This window comes from Pavona decussata, unplaced genomic scaffold (genome assembly GCF_977016875.1).
Source record: "Pavona decussata unplaced genomic scaffold, jaPavDecu1.1 SCAFFOLD_89, whole genome shotgun sequence".
NCBI lineage: Eukaryota > Metazoa > Cnidaria > Anthozoa > Scleractinia > Agariciidae > Pavona > Pavona decussata.
Window position 1 is genome coordinate 1,302,491 of NW_028145506.1, and position 19,641 is coordinate 1,322,131.

The 19,641-nt window shown below is 39.0% G+C and overlaps 1 protein-coding gene across 2 annotated transcripts; it reads left to right on the forward strand.

Annotated features, from left to right (window-relative positions):
* Positions 1-1,105: 1,105 nt before the first annotated feature.
* On the forward strand, positions 1,106-10,239 carry LOC146474470 (patched domain-containing protein 3-like). 2 transcript variants are annotated; one of them, XM_085117072.1, is made up of 6 exons: positions 1,106-1,520; positions 4,500-5,723; positions 6,281-7,425; positions 8,695-9,062; positions 9,108-9,192; positions 9,418-10,239. In XM_085117072.1, exons 1-6 carry the CDS (start codon positions 1,447-1,449, stop codon positions 9,687-9,689), a joined length of 3,168 nt encoding a protein of 1,055 aa, XP_084973198.1. In that variant the 5' UTR covers positions 1,106-1,446; the 3' UTR covers positions 9,690-10,239. The 2 variants fall into 2 exon arrangements, with proteins under 2 accessions (XP_084973198.1, XP_084973197.1); XM_085117071.1 differs by having other exon boundaries at positions 1,109-1,520; positions 8,695-9,192.
* Positions 10,240-19,641: the final 9,402 nt, after the last annotated feature.

The following is a 19,641-nucleotide window of genomic DNA, read 5'->3' on the forward strand; positions in this document are numbered from 1 at the left end:
CGATACTTTGTTGTCACAATGTTATAAAAGAATTGGTTCATACTTTAACCTGTGCGTATATCGAGTTATGGATGCCCTTGGGAAGTTTGGAGAGCACTCAAGAAGCTAGAGTTGCTCTCGGCTACGCCTCGAGCGACTTTTACGCTTCTCTCGTGCTCTCTAAACTTCCCGCGTGCATCCATAACTCGATATACGCACGGTAAGCATGAACCAATTCTTAAATTAACAACTAAATCCAAATTTCTGCGACGATTAAACCTTTCCAAACAATCTCCAGCGAAATGAACCTTTCGGTGCCGCGCCCCCGACCATTCACAATCAAGTGGCTCGTCACGCACGTCACGCACTCCTTTCCACGAGGAGGAGTGCGTGACGTGACAAGTCAAACTCAGAACGTCTGCGTAGGAGGCTAGTGAGTGTACGTCTCGGTGAAAAAGAACTGTTGACCTTAACACACTATATATAATCTAAATATTTTCCACTGAAGAAAAAGAAAAGAACATAGACGCATTCGGAAAAGAAGGAAGATGCAGACCCCAAATCTGTGTTTTAAATGCTTGAACTGCTTCTCTAATCTGTCTTAAATATTGATCTACTGCAGTTAATCCTACGGTGCTTTTCAAAAGACCACTTCGAATCAAGCAACAAGGTTTGTTGTTGTTTTCTATTTTTTTGTTTTACCGAAACAATTGAGCGTCTTCGCTTAACGTCACGGAAAATTATATAGAAGTACCGGCCGTGTTTTGCGTTTCTGATAACAGGAAAAGTTATTACGGGAAACTGGCTGAACTATATCGATCTAGGTTTTTGTCACCGGTGTGAGAACAGAACATCTGAGAAGAAATGCTTTTACCCAGGTTCCTCTGTATGTAAATTCACCAAAAAAAAATATGCCGAGATGTATTGTCTTAATTTGTCACAATATAAATAAGCCTAGCCGGTAATTACCGCAAACGCAGTAAAAGGACCAGCTTTGTTTTGCGTTTCTGATGACACGGTTTTTGTCATCGCGGACGGTGTGAGAACAAAGCATCTGTTAAGACAGGCTTTTGCTCAGGTTCTTCTGTATGCAAATCCACAAAAAAAAAACCCTCAATATGCCGACATGTACTGTCTTAAACTATCACAATACAAATAACTCTTAATTACTGCAAACGCTGTCTCGTCCAATCACATGACAGTTGTTTCCTTTGTATTCGTACCATACGTCATTCATGCATACATAAGATAGATTTACACTGATTTTTCAATTCACGGCTTCAAATACATCACGCACACATCAGTGGAAGTTGCCAGTTTTCACAACTGCGGTTTCGAAGATCAAAACTTGCTGTTTTAAGTACAAATTTTCTGATCACTTAGTCGCAGTTGAGATAGCTTTATATTTATAGTTGATATGATCTGCTAAAAAAAAAAAAACAATTCGCTGTCAGTAACGCTTCCTCGATGGAAACAAGAGGCAGGGAAATAAGTTCCTATCCACCTGAAGACGTGAAGACAAAACGTAACGGCCAGACAAGGTATCTATGATTTTTTGCCGTTATGATTAGGTTTTATAACACGCAACTTTATTTGAATAGCTACCTAGAGAAGGAGCTAAAATTTATCCATACGCCATCTTGGACTCATTTATTTGGATTGGATTTCACCTGCAGACTATGAAGCACGTAATATTTACTTACATCTGCAAGCCAGCTAGAGATATTGGCGGAGTGGCAGATCTTGTTAAGCACGTGTTTCAATGCAATTATTTAGAGGCCGATAAAAATAAATACATATTGTAGAGGCATTGGCGATTTGAGTGTATGGAATATAGACAGTTGAAGCTACGATTTGGATTAAGGTTGCAAAATACAGAGATCGTTAACGATAATTGTTGCCCTTCGCAAAATTTATGCAATCGAAATTTCCTCCCAAATCACAACGCCTTCATTCATCAATTGTTGAATTATCCACCAGATTAAGCTAAGCCGCACTCGCTAGGCAGGCATGGCTCGAGACGCTATAAAACCTTACGTAACAACTTACGTAATAACGACTTTCTCAACAGCTTTTACTCACTCTTAAATTACATGTAAAGTTCAACCTGCCTCGGCTAGTTGTGACACCGATTGCTGAGCCACATTCTAGCTGACCTTGAAGAAACTTCGGTTGATGGATGTAATCCTTACCCTGTCATGTATCTCATTTAAGACTGTTCATACTAGAGCTACAAACGTAGCCACGTTACGTAACAATTATTACTATCACTGGCTAGAAACTAACTATAGGATACGAATTACCTAAATTTATGCTGTGTTCTAAACTTTTTTGGAAACGGGACCTTCAGTGTCAGCCTTTTCAAGAAGAGATTAGAACCGTCGGGAAATACGTCTTTTGTATGTGGGCATTGTAACCGTAGCAAATTGTATGCAAACTGAGGCTGTATTTTATAATTTATAATTTGCGGCGTGTGGCTAAAGAAGGAATACGTTCACAACGAATCCTTAAGCCATGGGACGTTCGACGGCTTTATACCTAATACAATAAAACTATCCGGCTTTCCCTCTATCCGAGATAAAAATATGGTCTGATTATATTTTACTGAATAAAATGATTCTAGCTCACTGTGATATCGACAACATAAAATTAAATCATGAACCTCTTTTATTATTTTTATCATTTTTTCTATTATTTATACATTGACCGACAAAACCCTTGGAAAAATTCAAGAACAATTCCTATCAACAGGCAGACACAGCCGCCTTAATGTTTGACATGTCGTTTGTTGTTGATAATACGTACTGTTTTGCGGAGCATTCACAGTAAAATAAGTGATGATCAAGGATGTTGTCTTCATGAGCATGAACGTGTAAAGAATTTCACAGCTCAAATAATAGATTAGTAGAAACGTTTTAAGGAAGATGAGCCCAATAAAGGAATTAATTCAGACTCGCCCAGATTAAATATGTGTTAACTACGAGCTTGACTGTTAAATTTTATATTTATTTTCTCCGTTAATTGTGTTTTCCGAGGGCGGTTACGTAATTCGTGTTATGCAATCTGTATATTCTTTCATGTATTGCTGGTTTTTACGGTTCAGTATCTTCTGGTAGTTGGTAGTTTAATCAGTTTTTAAATGTTGAATTGGCTCCAGTAGCGAGCACGTTTCCTTCAGTTTACTTCTGAATCATGAACCATAAGGTTAATTTTTTTTCATCTGATCATATCAGTTATAATTACGCAATCGTTTGTCATTTGATACGTTATATCGGTAACTGAAATATATGTGTATACAAAGTAGACTAAATTTGGATCGTTTATGACTTAAACCTAATCTTACCTTTCAATTCGCCACCAAATGTGAGCACAAATCATTGTATGTTAGCTTTCTTTGTCTGTTACGTTTTGTCATTTTGCAATTTAGAACATCGCCATGGCTTACATGTTATCAAGTTCAATATTGTCCACATCTTGATTTCCTGGGCGCGTATCCCATCCTAACTATAGGACTTAGGCTCGTCAGCTCTCAAATGTCTTAACGGTGGTCAACTTTCCTCTCGACCAAAGCAACACCACAGTTTTTCTTTAGAAACTAACTCCGTCTCATCGGGAACGCGTGATAGCCAGTTTATTAACGGTATTAATACAAAGAAAATTCGCTGACATATCGCAAATTAACGTTATGTTAAACTGTTACAAGTTATGCGTTACGGCAAGATAAGACATCCAAATTTTCATCCTGTTTTAAGCAATATAGTCTAAAATATGGAGCACATCCTATTTTTTTTCCAAGCACTCATTCCAAGTCTTAAGCTGCTTGAGTTACTAATAAGTACGGACAGGGTGATCGAATGAATGAATGAATGAATGAATGAATGAATGAATGAATGAATGAATGAATGAATGAATGAATGAATGAATGAATGAATGAATGAATGAATGAATGAATGAATGAATGAATGAATGAATAAGGGAAGGAAGGAAGGAAGGAAGGAAGGAAGGAACGAACGAACGAACGAACGAACGAAGAAATGAATGAATGAATGAATGAATGAATGAATGAATGAATGAATGAATGAATGAATGAATGAATGAATGAGTGAGTGAGTGAGTGAGTGAATGAACGAACGAACGAACGAGTCATTCAATCAATCAATTTATCATTCAATCAATCAATCAATCCATCTATCTATCTATCTATCTATCTATCTATCTATCTATCTATCTATCTATCTATCTATCTATCTATCTATCTATCTATCTATCTATCTCTATCAGTTTTAAAATCATCCTTTCATTAATAACAAGGTGACGGCCTAGTAGCTCCCTGACTGACTGACTGACCGACCAACCCTACTGTCCCTCCAACTGAATGGCTGACTGACTGACTGACTGAGCGACCGGCCGACTGACAGACTAGCTGATTAGCTAAAAAACCGACCGACAAGCTATCTAGTTGATTAGTTAACAAACTGCATGACAAACGCAGATAGTGATTTTTATTTTGTTATTTATAGTTGTTGCTGTCCACGCCAGTTCAATCCATGTTTTTGGTGGTCGTCATTCTGTAGCTGGTATGTGCGTCTTTTGGAGCGGTTCTTTGGTTGGCTTGGTGAAGGAATTGCCAAACATCCGTTAGTAACCATCTCATTGTGTCTCTTGTTTGTCAGCGTCTGCTCCGTTGGTTTTGTCTGGTTCAAATCAGAAATCAGAACAGTGAAACTTTTCATTCCACAGAGCAGCCAGGCAATAAATGACTTAAACACTGCCGAGAAGTATTTCCGAGTAAAGACCAGACAAGAAATCATCCTCCTAGTTGCTTCATCTGATCATCCCAATGTACTTTCCCCTGAATGTCTCCAGCAAGCCTTCAAAGCTCACCACACGGTTATGGGACTGGAATCTTACGTTGACTTCTGTGTCACTCTAAAAGGAGGCAAAGCACAGTCAATGGAAGACTGTATGATGATCAGTCCTCTGGAATTTCTACGGTTCAATGAGAGCAATCTTAACAGTAAAACGTTGATACAGGTTCAAAACGAAATCAACGGAGCGTATAACAACAGCGGACAGTTGATGCGTAACGGGCGTCCATTCTGGTACAACTTCAACCGTATGTTTGGCGGCACGGTCCGAAAAGATGGGGGAATCACTGAAGCGAAAGCCCTACAGATGGTGTATCTCATGCGCGATCCCAGCGACGAAGACATGAACGAAAAAGTTCTCGAGTGGGAGAAAACATTCATAAATAAAGTATCCACGTTAGTCGACAGCCTTTCCTGCTTTGAAGTCCACTATTCCAGCGAACGGAGTTTAGACGACGCTATCGCCGAAAGCAGTGGCTCTGACGTCACACTAGTGTCAATAACTTTCACTCTTATGATCACCTTCGCTTGCGTTATGCTCGGCAAGTTTCTTAATCCGCTCACTGGACACTCTTTGCTCGCAAACGCAGGCGTGTTCGCCGTGGCGCTTGGAATACTAGCTGGGTTTGGTCTGGCCATGTGGTGTCGGGTTCCATTTGTCAGTATCGTTGGTGTGTTACCTTTTCTAATCCTTGGGATCGGCATTGACGACATGTTTATTATTGTGGACGAGCTTGATCGACAGCCACGTGACATGTCAAAAACTGACGTCATCAAAACCGTGATGGCCCATTCAGGAGCCACAGTTACCATGACAACTATGACGGATTTGGTTGCTTTTGCAGTTAGCACGTCGACGTCATTCCCAGCCATAAGGTACGATAAACTAAATGGCTTATCTATCGTCAGATTACGAGATTGAACTTTCCGTTGTTCTTAAAATGTAAGAAGGTGTTTAGAGGCAACTGCATAATTACAGTAAAATAAACGGCATATTTCGAGTAGGATTTATGAAAACGCTGTCTATTACATGAGTTGCAACTATTTATCGATGCATAAAAAAATACCTTATTTTGGTTTTTGTTTACATTTTATTATAATTGTTTTTTTTTTTTTGCTGTATTTGTTTTTCCAAATTATCATAAAAGTAGACGTTACTGCACATTCAATTAATTTCTTCTGCACGAAAACCAAGGCCTTAAGTTCATACTTCGCATTTCAGTCGAATATAATGCAGACGAAGTTAATACAAGAAATTAAATTCGTTACTCTATTCGTTAGTCAATTCAATTTGAAAAAACTGATTCTTTACAACTCAACTTTCAAAATCATTTACTGTCCTCAATTTGCATTTCCTTTGAGGTTACATATTACACAAAGCATTACATCCCAACCATTAGCGACTAATTATCCTTCTCCTTTTTTTATTTTAGATATTTTTGTATTTACGCCGCTCTGACGGTGACTTTCTCCTTCCTAATGATCATTACATATTTCGTGGCTATTATGACGTACGATGTAAGACGAATTAAGTCGGGTCGCCGAGACTGCTTACCATTCTGCCAAGCGCCTCCTCCAAAAAAGGGAGCACCAGTCTGGGACGAACCTCTTCCGCAGATGTCAAATCGAGCAATGGAGGCCTGGGGCAAGTTACTGACCCACCCTGTGACAAAAGTTGTGGTTATAATTTTATCACTGGGGTTGCTCGGGGCTGGAATATACGGAGTCACCAAAGTAGACGAAAGGTTCGATAGAAAGATCCTAGCAAAGGATAATTCCTACTTGAAACGATTTTTGGCAGCTCAAGAAAAACACTTCGAACTATCAATCGACGTTAGCATTGTATTGGCTGGGAACGTTGATTATGGAGTTAACACTGTCCAAGAAGAAATCAGAAATCTCACAAGCATAGTCACTGCTAATCCATATTACAGAAACCGATCACTGTCATGGATGGACGCCTTTCATCAGTTCTCCAAGAAAACAAATAAAAACATTACTGATGTAGCATTCTTGCCATCTTTGAACGTATTCCTCAGCCTTCCGGACTTTTCCTATTTCCGACAAGATTTGAAATTTTCGGCGGATGGCAAAAAACTAGAAGCCTCCCGCATTCTCGGCTTCATGAGAAACGACGGCAGCTCTACGTTCCAGAAAAATGCAATGCTTACACTTCGCGATGACATCGCAAGAGAGTCCAACCTTGACGCCTTCCCCATTACACGGCCATTCATCTTCTTTGAGCAGTACGCTATAACGTCCCGTGAAACCATAAGGAACCTCTTAATAGCGGCCCTAGCGGTGTTAGTCGTCACGAGCCCCTTTCTGGTTGACTTCACAGTGACGGTCCTCGTTGTGCTCAACTTTGTGGCCCTGGTATGCGAGCTGTTCGGGTTAATGGTTATCTGGGATGTGTCCTTGAACACTGTGTCAATGATTAATCTTGTCATGGCTATAGGTTTCGCAGTTGATTACAGTGCTCACATAGCGCATGCGTACGTGGCGTCAAACAAAGCAACAGCCAATGAGCGGGTAGTGGATGCTCTCAGCACACTGGGCGCAAGCGTTCTCATGGGAGGTGAGTCAAATTGCTTTACCAGGAAGTTTGAAAAGAAAAAAATTGAAAGTTTTCAAAGTCACATTTGAAAACAAAGCACATATTAGAAACCTGATGCTCACCAGTCTTAAAGTCGGGGAAAGTGCAGGACAAATTTTGACCTTTTTTCTTAAAAGGCTGCAACGATACCTTCACTTTGAAAAATTGTAGCCTTACATGTACTTTTTTCAACAGTTGCAATCTTTTTAGACTCGGTTCGTCTATGGTCAGAAGCACTGGAGTAGTAACGTACGACAAAAAAGTATCATTCAGTGTTAGTTTTTAGGTTTCTTTATTATACAAACTGGATTGGGCGGTTTTAAAATGAGCCAATACCCCTTTAATTTATCTTACACTAGTATATCATGGGTATTTATTACCACTTTGGAGCCCGTAATTTACTCTGTTGGGATTCAATTACATGAGTTTTGTGCAGGGATAAGTATGGTCCAGGAATGAAAGCTGTTTAAAACAAAGTGTATATCGGCTGATCGTTGTCCCGTGGAACAACTATAAGTCCTTTATAAGACCAACATCATGAATGTCTGAGACCTGATTCCTGCCACTGTGCAGCTAGCACTCAGTCTGATGACGTAAAAGATGGATCAGAGAATCAATTCTGCAAAGGATGTTAAAGGGAACCCATTAATTTATTACAAATCGTTAGCTCTATAGGAAAGAAGTGGAAGACCACTCGAGTCAACGAAAAATACCTTTCGACCTGGACTCCAGATTTGTTCAACCAACCATTACTCTATCGACTAAGCTAGAGGCCAGACGGAAGCAGTTTGTGGGTGATAATGGTGGTGATTAATAATAGCGTGCAACTCTTCAGAAAAGACGTCTGTCAGACGTTAAACCACTGTTTTCTATATTGACCAGCCTGCTATTAGTTGCCAACAAGTTTTCCCCGACAACATGCATTTGTCAAATTTTATTTTAATGTGTACGGTAAATTTTGTCAAGTTAGCCCCTGACAAGTTCCCTTTATTTTAACCGGTGTGTCAGGATACCTATCAAGAAACTTATGAAGGAAAAATTGCTCGTATGCAAAAGGCTGTATTGCATTCACCAAGGAAACCTTGCCAAGGAAGTTTGTCAGTTGCTTACAAGAGTAGGTATGACTTTGGCGCCGAGGATTACTCTTCATGAAAAATGTATTCATTCGTAAACATGAAGGATTAAAACTTGTCTAAAACCTCGTCTTTTGTTCAATAGCTTAACTGGTCTGTTTTCCGATTTCTTCTTCAGGATTCAGTACTTTCCTTGGTATGATCGTACTAGCCTTCGCTGCCTCCGAGATTTTCCGAATATTCTTTCGAATGTTCCTCGGCATAGTCGGGTTTGGTCTTCTCCATGGTTTGTGTATTATGCCTGTTTACCTCTCATTGCTGTGTTGGAGACCCGCTGTTATCAGACCACCGTCGGTAAAGGTCAGCGCGGAAAGACTAAACAATAACAACCAGCATAATGAAAGTACCAGAGATTTGCAGCTGAGGCAAATTGGAAAAGATAACCCAATCCATGTAGCTGATGACACTTCCTACCAACCGTCTGAGCTAGGTACATCCAAGAAAGAAACTAATGGTGAAAAAGTGGGTCAAAAAGACGAAGAAACTGTACATGACGCTGCTGTCGTCGAGATGGGAATTCCAAACAAGGAGCTGATAGATGATGAAGAAGAAATTGATATAGTCGCAACAGGAATAGAGAACAAACAACATAGCACGAGCCAGGAGGTTGGTCTAGGTGAGCAAGCTTTTTTTGTTATTTAATTGGTAACTACAATATACAGCTCGATCAATGGCGGTAAGTAAGTAGGATAACAAACAAATGAAGGAATCAGTGCGTGCGCAAGTGCGATGACTGATCACGCCGGTGAGAGCATGACAAGACGGGTTTAGACTAAAAAATTAATTGATACCCTTCAAATAATAATAAAGTATTGAATGACCTTCATCTTGATTTTTAAAGAGCATGAAGAGGAGAAGAGTGGGGAATCGGCTTCTTCGTCAGAAATTACCACAACCCACAGTGAAGATATTTCTCCAGCGTCCGACAAGACAGCACCTGATCAAAATAGAGAACCCGTTCTTACGTCAGAAGATCCAGGAGCCGATCAGAATGCAGAGCTCCCGCCTGCGTCAATCAACTCATCAACCAATGGGAAAGAAGACGCTGTACATACTTGTGATGAGACAGTTCCTAACGGAAGCAGACTGGATGGCCAGGTTACTCAGTTTTGAGAGGCAGCCAGTGACATTTGTCACCGCAATTCCACAGGAAAAGACTCAGCAACAAGCTCCGAGGATCCACCTGACAATTTAGTCATAACGTAATTCTAATGCGGCGCCATGCAGTGGCCATTGTTACTACGCTGTAAATAGTTTCACTGCAAACGACTTTTCCCACAAGTGAGATTGGTAAAGAAAGAAAGCCATATTTATTGTCTGTACGCAATCAATTGGCGCGGATAAGCAAACGATAATTTTTAACCTAACACTGCCTAACTTATATTACAAGTTTACTTGTAAGTTTGCGTCAATGCTGCATCAACATATAAATGCCGCTTTAAAAATTGCCCGTGCGTTGTTTTTACACACTGTTCTCCTCTTTAAGTGTCTTAACGCCATTAATCAGTTACAGCCACTGTTCGTTTTTTGTAATTCTCCTCCTTTGATTGATAATGATGTAGGAATAAAAGGAGTATTGTGAAGATATACTTTCAGTGACGATGCCAACCTTTCGAATATAATGTTGTAATCATTAAATAAAAAATGTGTGGAAGTTGTCGAAGTTGGGTTGTATATGTATTCGTATGTAGCAGAATTTATAACAGGGACACCCGACGAGAAATCTTGACAGAAAACTTAAAATGTATGTTCTCAGACCATTTTAGGGTTTTTAAGGGATAACACAATTTGATCTACTCGGAAACTCAAGCTGAAAATTGAAGTATAGCAGAAAGTGACAGGAAATGGAATTTTATTCCCTCAATTTTCAAGATGCAGCTGGTTTTACAAAAAAATTTAACTGGTCTTTTTCTGTTGGCACTTTGAACGATGGGAAATGATGTAACAGACATTTTGCCAAGAAAACTTAAGTATAACTTCTTTACAACCATAACAGAATTTCAAAAGGGATTAGCGGCCTTCCAAACAAATAGTCAGCAAATAGCTTAAGATCGATTGGGTGACCCTGATTAAGACTCTAGCAATGGGCAGTAGGCTTATGCTCAGTCTATCACAGCTTGACCGCATGAGACAAACTCGCCGCAATACGAAGCCGCTTCCCTCCTTTTCTCTGTTCACCGTCGTTTTGTTTAAAAAAAAATTAATGTCGGACAGTCAGAGTAAAAAAAGGTTGAATAAAACGAGCGAACCAAAATCATCTGAAAAAGTTTGTAGTCGGTCACAAAACCAATTGGATTACAAAACCATGCTACTGGAAGGTGTCATATTCCTGAAGGACCGTTCATTTGCTTTTTAGCTATATAGCTTTAATTAATCCTGCTGATGCTTCTTCTCTAGATACCACGCACTCAGCTGTATCAAGAAATGCTTTAAAGTTTTCAGTGTAATTTTTCCCTGTGGGGGGTTTTGCGAACTATATTCCACTACTTTGGGTAAATTTTTGTCGCGAACGGGCTGGAAAAAAATGGGTCCACCGAGGTCGGTCCGGCGTAGGACACGATTGAGGTGTACAGCGTTAAAATCCATCAGCTAAGAACCTAAAATTTGGGTTTATGGCTAACTTGAGGAGACCAGCGAAACATGTCTTATCTTAATCTTTGACTATTAAAAGGTTACCGTACACCTGTAGAGGTGTCTCGTGTCCAAGCGATGTAGCGCATCCGCGGTTTAAGGTGTAGATACCTAAACCCTTCTATCAAAATAAAGCTTATAGAGCTAGCTATTAAACTATACCAAGAATTTTGAATCAAATTGACTTGTCGAATTTTTAGCGCTGTTTCCTCGAATCGATTTTTTCACTTGAAGGGAACACTTTAAAAAGCTAAATCTCAAAGGGAATTTGTTCGTTTGCCTTCAAATTTGGACAGTAGCTAGTTTAACATATAATCAGCAAAAAGTTTCTGCGAATTTTTTCTTTCAAAATATGTTTTCTCCGAGAGCGATTTTTATTTTTGTACGATCACTCCACATTTGTTTAAATCCTATTTCGAAAATGTTCTGTAACTTTTCACTGCGATTGAATAAGGCAAAACGCAGACACTTTTTTTTGTGCTGTCGGTCCGGAAACTGAGCAGCAAATTAAATTAGCGAAAAACAAACTTCGCTTTGCCATGTAGCTTTCAAAGGGTGATTCGGACGTTCGCATTTAGAGGTCGTGAAAAATTCGACAATTCATTTTGTTTAAAAATTCTTGGTATAGTTTGATAGCCCGCTCTAGAAGCTTTAATTTGATATTGGGGTTTAGGTATCTACAGTTTAAACCGGACGCGCTTCATCGCTTGGACGTGAGACACCTCTAAAGGTATACGGTAACCCTAAGCATCACAAAAATGTATGATAGCAAGAATAGAGCAATAGCTTTCACTTTGTAAATCGAATTTTATATTTTCCCCTTGTACCCTCCTTTTGGCCGCCGTCTTGGATTTTTGGGAGAAGGCTACAGAGTTGCCTTTATTATTCTAACGTTAACGAATCGCGTTTCAAACGCAAATTTAGAAAGTACTGGAACTACAAAACTACGTTATTCTAGTGTTTAAATTGTAACTATGTGACGTCATATGTGGCGTCACAACGCCTGATTATTGGTCACAATATGACCAGTTTGCCCTTAGGGGCTGTGCAATGATACCTGAATGGGGGAGTTTGGAAATGGGTAAAATACCGCTCAAAATTAAGTCGCACCCCTCTCTCAGTTAGCAAAACTTAACTTTAACCCTCTCCCCCTCAGCTACTGATAATATTAAGGTCAAACACCCCCTGCCCCCTGCTTCCTCCCCCTAATGGTTCCCTCATAAGACTCTCATACCTAATTTACGTGTTGGGTGTCTTTCTCAGGCACAAAAAGGACTTCAAATGACAATATATTGAGATGCAAGAGTGAGGCAATTAACGGGTAGGAAAATAAAAAATTAAATTGCTGAGCATGATAATAGGCTATTCACGAAAAGAACTGGCAAAATATAAACACGGCTAACGTGCCATCATAAATTTAATACAGATACTCTTCAATTTACAACTACTGGAATTGAGAAGAACATTGAAAATTTTGTTTAAGATATGGAGTGGAGTGGTGGCAACTTTTCCAATGATGTCTACAGCAAAATCTTCAAAATCTAGGGAGAGAAAAGAAAACAGTATCAAAGCCAATATGATCCATTGATATATGGCGTTCAGCAAATTGAAGGAATTGATTATGAAACTCTTTCATTGTTTACAGCTGCAACAGACAAAGCTTGCTTAAGAGATCTTCTCAACTCCAGAAGCTTTGTTGAAGAATCTGAAAATGTGATTAAGGAGTTCCTGTTAGATTGAGCTTACTTTGGCTTACTTATAAGCGTACTTTGCTAAATAATCAAAATGTTCATAGTTACATAGTTCAATTTATTGCTATTAAAGTCAACGGTTGGGTTTTCCATTCTTTTTAATTATAATACCATGTAGGCTATCCTACATTGGCATCTTTCTTTTTCACTGAATGACATCATAGCTTCACCTTTGCAACGCTTAAGGGTGCCTGTTTCATCAAAACCTGGCATCAATAAAGCAGCACTGTTTTAATATATAAAAGAGGCATTCCTTTCCTATTGCAGGTCAGCCAGTTCAGAGATCAAAACACCTGGAGTTGATATTTTTGCCAGTTTAATTCCAGTGTAAGCAAGTATAAATATTAGAACTCCAATAGCTCTTCTACCATTTTTCTAGTTGGTGAAAAAGAGTGAAAAAAGTAGTGCCCCCTGTATGTATTAAATTTAATATTCCACCCCCTCCGAGCAACTCCGTCCGAGCAATGGCAAGTATCTGGGAGGAATGGGCAGTATCCGAGGAGACCTTTAAAGATACGGAAGCACTCGATCGTGTGTCAGCTGTACGGGAAGAAGTGCCCGAGGGTGGATGTACTGCGCTATGAGATCCACTGCGCCAGAGGCGGGAAAGTCGAGCCAGAGGCTCTGTCATCTCTATGACTTCACGTTTCAAGTGAAAATTATCAAGCAGCAATCTGGAGAAGAACCATTGTTCCACTTCCACTAACCCCCTCTCCTCGTACCCACAGCTGGGAAGTAGGCAATATCTCTAACGTCGTGGAATTTGTGTGGCTTGGATCTAAGCCGGCTCCAGAAGAGGTCCTGAAACTTCTCTCTTGTACGTGCATGAGAGCATACACAGTCACGAACTACTGCTGCTTGAAGGCTGGTCTGAAGTGCACTGACATGTCTAGTATCCAGTGTGAGAATATGGCGACTGATGATGGCGTTTAGTGTGAGAGTGAGAATAGTGGCTCTGAAAATGTGAAGGATTGATACGGGTATAAGTATGTTCACAGGTGTAGGTTACTTGGAATGGCGAACAGAAAGATAGCTATTACCTTTTGTTGTGTCTTTCTTCCGGTTAGATATTGCAAGATCCCTCTCTCTTGATGGGACACATTTGTATAACGCTTTCTGCAACTCGTGCATAGGTACTTTTTTCGTTTTTCAGCTACGATGTCCGAGACGGAAAAGCAGTACATGGCATGAACGTATGTTTATGTTATAGATCCCATATTCAGGTAACAGCAGAGAAGAAGGACGTTTACGATTGTGGCGCTTCTGATTCGTGGCGTAATATGCTTAATTAAACGGATAAAAAACGTTAGTAATAGCTTTAAGCGCGTTTTTCTAGCATTTTGATGTAGAGCGCTACATGTTAATTTGGTTATTTCATATGATTGAGATAGCGGTTGAATACACAAGTAAGAAAACAAAATGGCGATCACTGTGACGTCATTGAAAACCCCCCTAGCTGATGGAATATAAAGCGGGCAACGGATTTTAAATTGAAGTCCACCTGAGCTACATGTCAATTCTCAATACATTGTATCGCATCCTCTTTCATAAAAATTCTCATAGGCTGCCCCGTACTTTCAAGAAGTGCTGCAAAGGTTACTCAAAAGACTTCGTGATTAAGTGGTTTTCCGTGTCATAAAGTTATAAACTAGACTCAGACTGAACTCGCCCAGATAACAGCTAAGCATACTAATTATACATCAAAGACACAACGAGAGACGCTTTAGGCACAATCTGTTGATTACACGACATCTTAATTCATTAGACTTACAAGCTATCATGGGTCCTTTGTCGTAACTCCAAAAAGTCCTTTTCACACGTTTTAAATTCCTCCAAAATGGAATTAAACTGACCGTTAACATTTTCGGGCCTTTTGATGAATTACGTTGCTATTTTCACTATAGTATTCCTTAAAGTCAAGTGACTTTTCCACATTGCTACAAACGCACTAATTTTTTTAAATATTATAGTAATCAGTAATTTTGCTGTTTTTACGGGAAGGCTTAATTCAGAATTTGTCTGCCGTGCTACAGTTGAAGCTAATTGCGATTATATTCGGTTCGGTAAAAGCACTACGGCGGAGGTGGGCCTATAATAGAATTCGAAATTCTATCAATAACTAATATACATACAAATACAATCACGTAATACGAGTGGTTTCTGTTTGTTTGTTTGTTTGTTTTTATCTTTTCTCTCTTGCGAAATTTCGGGTGAGTTTCAATTTCCGGTTATCGCGTTCACGCTGAACCTAGGACTCATTCAATGTCTCGTTTTCCCGCCGGTGATATTACGACGACCCAGCTGTAAGCCGTTTATCATGAAGTTCACTACTCTAGATTGTTCAAAACCTCCTCATACGCCAGTTATAAACGATGACAATCCACGTTTATAACATAATGGATTGCAATCACAAGCTTTAATTACTGTAATAAATCTGAGGGCGCAAAGTTTGTCTATACTTTGAGCACTTATCGCGATTTAGCCCAAGTTCAGAGGAATGAATTTTAAAAGTGGCTTGTATTCAAAGGCTCTTCTATATATCAGTGGAAAGTTTCATCCATCGTCTGTGAAAATCTGTTAAAACATTTGGTCCCAATCCAGTTTCTGTTCTATAAGAGAGAGCTGAAAGTTGTGGCATTCGAGTAATACGGCCATATCTCCACAGAACATGTCATCAACGAATGCTAGCAACAATCCAAGAAAGTAGATAACTATCGCTTTGAAATACCTTCACAAAGCAAGATTTAACATTTTTTACTAATTTGATCGTAACAAAAACGCTGGAAGAGTCTCATTACAGCTTTCATGTAACGTCCATCACATTGAAACGAATTCATTGCCCACCATGTTTTGTCATAGCCGCTGACCAGTTCTTTATTTAAATTAAAAAAAATTAAATTTCTCGGAGAAGTTGATGGAACAGTTATCAAAGAAATCTGTGTAGATAAAAATTTGAATATGAGGCCGTCTTAGGAAGAGTCACTCTTAATTCTTCTCCGTTTACTCGACTAAAGATGTTTTATCTGTCGCGCTAGCTGCAAAAAAAAAATTCTGCAATGCGAGAACTCACATTTGTTTACTTTTCGTTGCTCACTTCTGATACGTATACCATGTATGTAATAATCTTTACAAAAAACCACCATGAAACAGGATGAATACTGTTATGGGAAGAGTCCGCTCCTGCCCTTACCATTAAGACATTAACAAGCGGTCGAATACCAATTCAAACCACACTCAACCCCGATAATCTAAAAAAAGAGCAAGGCTGATTTCACGGTCAGGGAAGTATATTTTCCAATATTTCGAAAGGCACGGCCTTTTTTTCTTCAGGGTATGTTTGAGACTGACCCTGTGGCAAGATACGTTACAATTTAAACAGCTACAATAGATACCTGAAAAAAGGCTAAAGTTACATAAACAAAAACGTTACAATTTGAAATTTGAAAATACAACTATTAAATAGGTATAAGCTAACGTTACAACGCGGTAGACGAAAACAAAATACGTAACAATGAGTTAATTACATAACTTAGGAGGAGAGAAGAGACATGAACATTTTTCCCGTCTTTCATCCTCCTAAGTTATGTAATTAACTCATTGTTACGTATTTTGTTTTCGTCTACCGCGTTGTAACGTTAGCTTATACCTATTTACTAGTTGTATTTTCAAATTTCAAATTGTAACGTTTTTGTTTATGTAACTTTAGCCTTTTTTCAGGTATCTTTGTAACGTGTCTTGCCACAGGGTCAGTCTCAAACATACACTGAAGAAGAAAGGCCGTGTTTTTCGAAATATTGGAAAATATACTTCCCTGACGGTGAAATCAGCCTTGCTCTTTTTTTAGATTATTTGCTTTACAATTTTTTTGCTGATTAGATCCTTCACTACAGGATCCGGTACTTTTATTTTGTCACGGTGGTCCTTGCAAACACAGTTTATCACTGGTTTTTACTGAACTCAACCCTGAGCTGTTTTCACCGGTGGAAACCCTTAATAAGTCGAAAATATACCGCACGCCGAGCTGTTTTGTGGGTGACACAACAAGTAAAAATAACGTGCAGCATAACGCTGACTGGACCGGCCGCGCGTCGAAAGTGAGTGCCAAAGAACATTCTCCTGGGGCTCCTTCACCGGATGTTACTAAAACCGGGAACGGGAGTCTGGGAACGAGTGTACAGCGGAAATCCCTATAAGAATTCAAAATAGGCTATTTAATGCCACTTAAAGAGCGCCTTTAAGGTTTGTCTTAGATCTTTTGGCAGGGTTCAGTTTCATAACAGGAATTAAGGCCCACCTCAGGAAAGATTTGAAGCTTTTGTGAATAATCTCACCCCTTCGTCAAACAGTAAATAATTAGTTTTAAATTTTAGACTAAACTCACTGATTTTCCAAGACTCCAAAAGAGGCAACCAAGATTCAAAGCAAAAACTCGACACTTATCCTGAAAAAAATTGAAACATTCAACGTATATTATATATTTATAAAACATTTAACCACATCATATGATGGGCCAGTTTTTGTATGCGTGGCCTGCCAACCAATCTCTCGCGCGCGTTTAGTGGCACGAGCAACCCACCCACGTAACCAACTAAGGCTTCGAGGGCAGATGTGTTCCATCAGGTTAGACTTTCAAAAGGTTCAAAGAGGCATTGATCCAAATTAATCGCGAACTAAATTGATCCCTCAAAACGTTTTCGAATACAATTTGGCGTGGCAAAATGACAAAAGTTTCTTGGATTTATTTTCAAATAGGTAGGCCTGCGCGAACGTGTACAAGTGTAGCGGCTTGCGTGTCGGCAAAAATTTTGCGTGTTTTAAAGACTGCCTCATTGGTGTTCAGACTCGATCTGTTACCGCCTCGCTACTTATCTGCTGGAAATGATAATGAGGTTAGGCCACACAAACACCTGCATACACAAACTTTGCCCGCAAAAGATGGCAGATTTCAGAAACGAAAAAAATCGTCCAAACAAATCGTAACAACCATTGCAGAGACAGGAATACTGTGCTCCGTGACTTTGCCTAGACGACATTAAAAAAAGGGTGAATTCCTCTAGCGTCTAATCGAAATGCGACCTATCGTTAAAAGCTTCCATTTGATCTCAGTATTAAGCAACTCATTATTAAGCAACTCATTATTAACAATTTCATGGGTCAGGGCGAAAGTGTCCTAATTTTGCGGAGCGCGCTCCTACGCCTAAGGGGATGAAGAACCAAAAAGAAGGAGGAACTTAGATGTTAAGGACAGGGATCTAGAAATATAGAAGGGTCAACCAAGACTTCCCTAGACTCAACAGCTATAGATATTTTATTATTGGGTTGTATATAGAAATTTTCATTTTGAAAAAAAACTGGAGTCATTAAAATATGGCTAAGCACTGTGTGGCACAGGAAATCAGTGAAATGGAAACAGATTGTGCGTCTCTGCTTGATGAGGGGATTTATAGTGTGAAGAGCTATGTAGATTTGATTCCGTGGCGTCAAATTCCATCACGATCAGTGCCTTATTAATGAATAATACCAATTGTTCCAAAAAATATAAAAATAGTTTTAGAATTCGAATGTTTAACTTGGGCTAATTAATATTAACAAGGAATCGTCTACCAGTTTCAAAAACAGGAAGTTGCATTATAAGAGGAACTTGCAACTTGTAAAGGAACTTATAACTTGTAAAGTGAAAACGTCAAACAGTCTGAACTGAAGTCATTAAAATATGGCTAACCACTGTGTGGCACAGGAAATCAGTGAAACGGAAACAGATTGTGCGTCTGTGCTTGATGAGTGGATTTATAGTGTGAAGAGCTATGTAGATTTGATTCTGTGGCATTACATTCAGGCAATAAGGCATTGGAATATGTACTAGGTTTTTTTAAGACTTTGTTGAGTCAATGTAATGCGCAGATGAAAATGTCTTGGATAGTTGATATTTGCGCAATACAAATCAATATTATTTTTTAATATCATTAAATTCCATCACAATCAATCAGTGCCTTATTAATGAATAATACCAATTGTTCCAAAAAATATAAAAATAGTTTTAGATTGTTTAAATGAGGCTAATTAATATTAACTAGGAATCGTCTACTGAACAGTTTCAAAAACAGGAAGTTGCATTATAAAAGGAACTAGACTGAAAAGCCGTCTTGGTTATCATTTTCATTTGGGTAAAAAGTAAAGTCTTGTTTCTTTTTCTCTATAACAAGACTCAGAACATCAACTCGTGGTTGTGCCGGACAAACAGTACTTGTTTTACTCGTCAAGCTTCAGCAGCTACGTTTGCTAAATTTAGCAGTTTTGAAACTGCGTCCGTGACTTAACATAGAACAAATAGAACACGACCCCACAAGCATATGTATGTTTAAACCATTATCGTGTTTAAATAAAGGGTTGTGTCTATGTATCCGTAGGAATTTTGAATAAATGAGAGACCATCAAAGTTATGTACCCAAATTAAGCAGGTGCGAAAAGAAAGTCTGAAAAAATTTCAAGGACAGAGTTTGCTTAGTCCACAGCGATTTCCGCTAGTGGTAGTCGTCTTTGTTTTTAAGAAGAAATTTTTAAGAACAAATATTCCCGAATGAACCTGATTTTGTCGCTGTCCAATCAAAGAAGTTTTATATTAATGAAGAGTTTATTTTGACTTTCAAATCCGTTCCATTTTCCCACCCCGGGGCATTACATTA

What these genes read in the sequence shown, in the direction of transcription:
- LOC146474470 (XM_085117071.1), top strand. Translation starts at nt 1,447, where the DNA reads ATGGAAACAAGAGGCAGGGAAATAAGTTCCTATCCACCTGAAGACGTG. An exon ending in CGCAAGCGTTCTCATGGGAG is followed by an intron (nt 7,426 to 8,694) that starts GTGAGTCAAATT and finishes TTTCTTCTTCAG; the next exon opens with GATTCAGTACTTTCCTTGGT. An exon ending in GAGCCAGGAGGTTGGTCTAG is followed by an intron (nt 9,193 to 9,417) that starts GTGAGCAAGCTT and finishes TGATTTTTAAAG; the next exon opens with AGCATGAAGAGGAGAAGAGT.